We start from the raw sequence: 7,052 nt of genomic DNA on the forward strand, positions 1-7,052 counted from the left end.
GAAAGAGTCTCTCCCTCTACCCCTCCCCCCCACACCCGCGTGGTCATGCCCACGTGCGCTAGCTCTCTCTCTTTCAAAATAAATAAATAAATCTTTTTTAAAAATGTTTCTTGAATGAGTGCTTAGACTTTTGGAATGAACATGGTCCAGCCCCACAGCCTCATTTAGTTCTTCCTTTGTCCCAGCCTTGCCCCTCCCCCAGGCTAAGTGTAGGGCTCTCTCCTTTAGCCTGGGAATTACTACCAGAGAACAGAGGACTGTTTGTTGAATGAATGAATGAATGAATGAATGAATGAATGAGGAGGGGGAGCCCTTCTTTGCTGTACCACCTCTTGCTGTTCTGAGGTGTCTGCTTTGATATAGGCCGGGACTGAAGATACCGCAGACCGTGGGGTAGAGGGTGGACTTGCGGAGTGAGCCCCGAGCTGGAGACTGAACAGGATAGTCCCGGGGCCACCCCTAGGGCACTCAGTTGTGGGAAGTGGGATGAGAGACGTTAGACGATCCCACAAACACATCTGCAGTGACGAATCCTTGAGCGGAAAGGGGCGTGGGAGCTCAGAGATGGCTCCCTAGGGGTCCAGCCCGGTCTTGGGCTGCTCTCCGGGAAGTCTCCGAAGGCGGTGATGTTTGAGGTGTCCCGGGCTTCATGCCCGGCCTTGCTGGACTCAGCGCACCAGACTCCTTTCTTATTCGTCTCTCCCTGCACTCTCCCCAGCTTCGGACCTGGGGAGCGGAGTCCGGAGGACCCCCAGCCCCGTGAGTCCCCACTGGGCGCGGCGGGTGCGGCGTGGAGGGCTTGCGCTTCCAGCGCTTGGAAGGGAGCCGCGGAGAGTCACATCTCCCATGGTCGGCAGAGAAGACGCTCCAGTGCCTGGTGGGGAGGAGCTAGAGTTTTGCACCCCAGGGTGCCCCCAGCCCCCATAACAACCCGGCATCTGGCGCACAAACCCCACCCCCAGCCGCAGGCCCCGCCCCCGGCACTCCCTGCGCCCCGCCTCCGAGGCTCCCCTTTCCCTTTCGCACCGGCCTTATAAAACGGGGCGTCGCGGGGATAAGCCAAGCCCAAAGGGCTGGAGCCTGTGATCCGAGACTTCCTTGTGGCTTCTGCACGCGAGTGAGTCTCCGCCAGGGCCCTCTCGTCTCCAGCCCTCGAATCTCGAGCCCCCGCGTCTGCCTCGCGCCTCCGCGCCTCCGCGTCCCCGAGTTCAGACCACCCCCAGAAGGATGCGCTGCGCTCCGACGGCTTCAGCAGCCTTCATGCTGTGTGCGGCCACCGCCGGGCTGCTGAGCGCGCAGGGCCGCCCGGCGCCTTCTCCCGAGCCGCAGCGCTTCGCGTCCTGGGACGAGGTGAACGTGCTGGCGCACGGGCTCCTGCAGCTCGGCCACGGGCTGCGCGAGCACGTGGAGCGCACCCGGGGGCAGCTGGGCGAGCTGGAGCGGCGTCTGAGCGCCTGCGGGGCAGCCTGCAAGGAGTCTGGGGCGTCCGCCGCGCCCCCGCGCGCGCCCGAGGCTCTGGGCCCACGTGGCGACGCTGTCCCCGAGACCCTCCGCACCCTGCAGGTACTGGTACTCCTACTTCTCCCCTACGGGTCTTAAGCAGTGTGGACGGGAGGGGGATGCATCCGGGAGGGAGGGAGATCCCCCGGAGGGAGAGTTGGAAGGACGGACAAGTGGATGCATGAAGAGGCTTGCTGCAGAAGGCCCGGTCCTCACCACTGTTTTCCACGCTCTCCCAGACTCAGCTCAAGACCCAAAACAGCAGGATTGAGCAACTCTTCCACAAGGTAGCTCAGCAGCAGCGGCACCTGGAGAAGCAGCAGCTGAAAATACAGAATCTGCAAAGCCAGGTGACTGATGCTTGCCCCGGGTGGGGCAGGAGGTCGAAGCTCGACCTGTGGCTGTGGACTTAGAGCCAGGTTAAGCAGCGTGAGCCAGCCAGACCTGATATCCTCCTCTTGTCCTGTCCAGGTGGGTCTCCTGGCCCCCATGCACCTGGGCCACGGGATGGCCAAGCCTGCCAGGAAGAAGAGGCTCCCGAAGATGGCACAGCTCGTAGGCCCTGCTCACAATATCAGCCGCCTGCATAGTGAGTGTCCGGTCCTTTGCTGCCCTCTGGCAGTCCCCTCCCCCGCCACCACACACACACACACACACACACACACACTTGCCATTCCTGTTCCCCTCCTGGTCCGGTCCACCTTACTGGGAAGAAGAGAGGCCCTGGCTCTGGGTTCCTGTGGGCTCACTTGCCTCTCTGGTAAAGGGCTGAGGGGGTACATCCCACCTCATCCCTGGCCCAGACCAGCTAGGCCACCCCATCCTTCTTTCTGGCAAGCCAGTGACTTAGCCCAAAGCCTCTCTGGCCACTAACTGGAGTAGGGGTTGGGGAAGAGGGTCCAAGAGGAACTTGAGCTGCCAGGGGTGTGGGGAAGGGGGTGCTGCAGTGCAAGGACGCCTTCTTGAAGGTTGGAAGCTTCTCTGAAGGCACAGTAGTGGACAAGAGGGTGCTAGCTAGGGATCCTGGAGTTCTGACTGGGTGAAGAGAGATGGCTGCCTGGGTGGGGGGCACTGAGCTGGGGCACCCCATGGTCTCTTGGAGTGTAGATCTAGGAGGGGGGCGAAGGCAGGGGGGCCCCATCTCCCTGGCCAGACACACAACTCACTCTTGAATCTCTTACAAATCCAGGGCTCCTCACCCACACACCTGGTCCCTCACCTCTCTCTTGGTCCTGAAGTCCCTGATCACTCCTTCCCACTCCCCCATTCCTACAGAGAATGGGCCTTTGTCACTGTTACAAGTTCTGGGTCTTTTATTGTGCATCCCAGATTGCCCCAGATCTCCTCCTGCAGCCTGTCTCTGTGTGTCTGGCACCGGCTCCTAGCTCCTGGTGTCTCTGTCCCCACCCTAAGTTCAGGGCTTCAGACGTGGTTGGCTACCCCATAGTCCCCCTACCCCATCGCCCCAGCCTGGCATCCGTGGTGGCCGTGTGCAGCCAACTGGGTGAGAGTTCGGATTCCCCCCTTCGCACCCTGGGGCTGGTTGCTAGCTGTCAGCCCTCTGGTCTTGAGGGCTCCTCCTCCCCTCCCCCCACTCCCTCCCCCACTCCTCCTGCCTCCCGGGCCAGTAAGGGTCCAGTGCACCCTCCCAACCCCCCCCCCATGAGGGGTTTCGGAGCAGGCCAGCAAGCGTGGGTCTGGGCTGGGGGATGTGAGGGTAGGGGGTGTGTGGGTTTGGGGACTCCCAGACTTGGGGCTCGGCCCTGCCAAGTAGGGGAAGGTTCAGGGCTGGAGAGACAAACAGCTGGTGCTAATGGAAGCCACATTGGTGGTTTGGCCGGGTGCCGTCCAGATTGGAAGAGAGGAAAGTAGGCGAAAGGGGAGCTGCTCCAGGGGCCGGAAAATGTCTCCAATCACTCTGGGCCCGCCCCCATCCCCCAAGCACCCCCCTCCTCAGTGTGGACTTCCCCTCCCTCAGGCAACCTTTCCCCTACTTTCCCGACTGGGCTGGGGGTGGGGACTTCCCCAGCCTCTGGACACTCCCAAGCCATCTCTCCCTCCTCCCCTCCTTCTTTTCCTCCTTGGTTCATCAATCCTTCCCCTCCCGGGACCCCAGGTGGGGCCTCTGTCCCTGCAAGCCCCACGCAGGTCCTTGGCATCCCCACGGGACAGAGCAGAGCCACTTCTGATCAGCTCCCCTCCCACCTCCCCCACTCTGGCCCGTTCTCACCCGCTCATTCTTCCGGTCTTTATTAAACACCTGCTGTGGGCTAGGATCAGCCTGGGCACTGGTGCCAGACTGTGGGCAAAGAACCATTCTGTCCCTGGCCCCATGGAATCCTCATTCAGTGGCGGAGAGACCACCAGCTGACTCCAGTGTTGGGAGCCGGAAGTCCTCGGTGCTCCTTTTGGGAGGCTGGTCTGGTCTGGGAGTCAGGGAAGGCATCCCTACCAGAAGCCGGGATCTTTAGAATGAGGCAAGAAAGGCCTGAGGGAGGAGGGTCTCAGGCAGAGTGACTGGCATGTGCAAAGTCCCTGTGGCAGGAGGGCACATGGCACAGGGAAGGCTGTGTGGCCAGAGGTGGGAGTGCAGTGTGGGAGGAGGAAGGATGGTGGATGGCACAGAGGCCATCCAGGAGGGGGCTGTTGTGAACCCAGGATTGCCTCCTAATATTCCTGTCACCCACTGCCCAGCCCCTAACATGCTGGTTTCCTGAGAACCCTCCTGCCTCAATCTACCCGCCCCTTTCTTTTCCTGCCCTTCAGGGCTGCCCAGGGACTGCCAAGAGCTGTTTGATGACGGAGAGAGGCAAAGTGGACTGTTCCAGATCCAGCCTCAGGGGTCCCCGCCCTTCCTGGTTAACTGCAAGATGACCTCAGGTAGGATTTGCTGGCTCCCTGGGGTGTCCTGCATCATGCCATGGACCTTCTCCTCTTTCCATAGCTCCCCACCACTACACATGGTTGAGCCAGGTTCCGTGGGGCCAGAGAAGCTCTCTAGATTTGTGCTGCCCCCTCCCTCCCTGCTGGGTCCTTGGGAGGATGATCTAGGCTGAGCCCCTTGCCCACTGGCCCGCCCACCTTTGACCACCTTCCTCCAGTCCTGCTGGGATGAATGAGAGGAACACTGCTCTCTCTGGATTTGGAGGCAGTTGGAAGTTTGAGTCAGATGAGGAGTCGGGGTCCCCTGCAGGAAGGGTCCTCCTGACGACATGGCACCTCTCTGGGCAGATGGAGGCTGGACTGTAATTCAGAGGCGCCAGGATGGCTCCGTGGACTTTAACCAGCCCTGGGAAGCCTACAAGGCTGGCTTTGGAGACCCTCAAGGTAGGTGTTTCCAGTGGGGCCAGAGGCGCTAGGGGAAGGAGGGGGCATGGAGACGGGTCTCTCTCACTGATCGGCCTCTCCCCTGTAGGTGAGTTCTGGCTGGGCTTGGAGAAGGTGCACCACATCCTGGGGGACCGCAGCAGCCGCCTGGCCGTGCAGCTGCAGGACTGGGAGGGCAATGCCGAGTCACTGCAGTTCCCTGTCCATCTGGGCGGTGAGGACACAGCCTATAGCCTGCAGCTTACAGCTCCTGTGGCCAATGAACTGGGGGCCACCACGGTGGCGCCCAGTGGCCTCTCCTTGCCCTTTTCCACTTGGGATCAGGACCACGACCTCCGAGGGGACAAGAACTGTGCCAAGAGCCTCTCTGGTGAGCAAGCTCTGTTCCTCCCTGTCCTGTCTTGCACCTTTCTGCGTCCCTGTCCTGCCTTCGGTGCCTAATTCCATCTATTCTCTGCCTCCTTTTCTCCTTACTTGCTGTGTGCCTTTGGGCAACTGACTTACCCTCTCCCACCTTCAGTTTGCCCATTTTTCAAATGGGTATAACCACAGCGCCCAGTCCATAGGATTATTTCAAGATGACATTTGTGGGTTAGTGGCTGGCGTGTGGCAAAGCTGTTTTGTTCTCGTGAAACACTGTTTTGTTCTCATGAAAACCCCTGTTTTGTTCTCATGAAATCGGAGGCGGAGCCTAGGCCCTGTAAAGTGAAATCTATGAGGTTGCTTTTTGGTGGGTCACAAACTGATGGAAAGCTCGTAATTCATTTGAGTCAGTCTAATGTAAACGGATGAACTGGAGGATGATCAGAGCAAGTCTTTAATAAACATTTGCCACGTGCCAGGTACAGAGAAGGAATCTGCCACGGTCACGGACATGAGTGCTGTAGTTACTGGGAAGGGGGGGCCCAAAGTCCCTGAGATTCCTTTGTCACAACCTGGGGTTCCTCAGGACCCCGCGTGAGAATCACTAGCAATGTCTTCCCCTCTCAAGTTTGTAAAGTCCAACACCTAGCCTCCTCTCCATCCCAGGCCCGGTGGAGGCACAAGGACCCCAGCCTGACCAGCTTCTGTTTTCTCTGATCCCGGCAGGTGGCTGGTGGTTTGGCACCTGTGGCCATTCCAACCTCAATGGCCAGTACTTCCGTTCCATCCCACACCAGCGGCAGCAGCGTAAGAAGGGCATCTTCTGGAAGGCCTGGCGGGGCCGCTACTACCCACTGCAGGCCACCACGATGCTGATCCAGTCCACAGAGACGGAAGCAGCCTCCTAGCCTCCTCCCTGGGGCCTGGCCCCAGGCTCGTAGAGGACAGTGACTCTGACTCTGGCCCGGCACGTGGCCGTTCCCTGCCTCAGCAGGGGCTCAAGACAAGGGCCATCTGGAGCCTCATGGACAGAGAAGCAGCTCACGACTGGAGATGCCCCCCTTGCAGAGTGGGGGGTTGCAGGTGATGCCCTCTGAGGACAGAGCTGTAGGGTTGCAGGGCACGGACTCTGGAAGCGTGAGACTGAGGGGCATTGAGACCTACTCCTTGCCCGCCTAAGGAGTCGGGGACATAGAGGGACCACTTGGGGGCATCCAGGCCAGCCCTCGATGGCGGATTCAGTCACATTGACTGGCTGGGGGACCAGGGCTCCCAGGATCCTGCAGTGCTCTCCCAGTGCTCTGGCGTGTGGGTGCTGTGGGCCGAGCCGGCGCCAGTGGGGTCCGGACGGAGCTCGCAGAATCCTTTCAATAAAATCAACCTCAGAACATTTTCATTCTTCTTTGTTCTTCAGTTTGTTTTTAAAAAGTGGGCAGTTTCAAAGTCCACAGAAATATGTTCCCAGGGTGGAGGGTGAACACTCCCAGATCTTTTGAGGACAACACTGGTCGGTCCTACCACCTGACAACTGATTTTAATTTCCTTCATTCATTATTTCACAATGTGTGTCTCAATTTTTATTAAAAAAAACCCCAAAACCCTCATTCAGTCCTTCTGGAAGCAGATAATGGAGAAAATGAGAGCCTCTTGGTCCTACTTAGACACATGAATCATGGTGAACTTTTTAGCATCCGGCCATCTGATAGAAATATAATGTGAGTCACATGTTTAATTTTATTTTTTTCAAATAGTCACATTAAGCCTGGGTGGCTCCGTCGTTAAACATCTGCCTTTGGCTCAGGTCATGTTCCTGGGGTCCTGGGATCGAGCCCCTGCATCAGGCTCCCTGCTTGCGGGGAGGC

The 7,052-nt window shown here is 59.0% G+C and overlaps 1 protein-coding gene across 1 annotated transcript; it reads left to right on the top strand.

Moving 5' to 3' along the window:
* Window positions 1-1,040: 1,040 nt before the first annotated feature.
* Window positions 1,041-6,586, top strand: ANGPTL4 (angiopoietin like 4). Its single transcript, XM_008711463.2, has 7 exons — window positions 1,041-1,563; window positions 1,740-1,850; window positions 1,972-2,089; window positions 4,267-4,380; window positions 4,732-4,827; window positions 4,916-5,197; window positions 5,917-6,586. Exons 1-7 carry the CDS (start codon window positions 1,228-1,230, stop codon window positions 6,096-6,098), a joined length of 1,239 nt encoding a protein of 412 aa, XP_008709685.2. The 5' UTR covers window positions 1,041-1,227; the 3' UTR covers window positions 6,099-6,586.
* Window positions 6,587-7,052: the final 466 nt, after the last annotated feature.

Source organism: Ursus maritimus, unplaced genomic scaffold, assembly GCF_017311325.1.
Source record: "Ursus maritimus isolate PB19 unplaced genomic scaffold, ASM1731132v1 scaffold_14, whole genome shotgun sequence".
Classification (NCBI taxonomy): domain Eukaryota; kingdom Metazoa; phylum Chordata; class Mammalia; order Carnivora; family Ursidae; genus Ursus; species Ursus maritimus.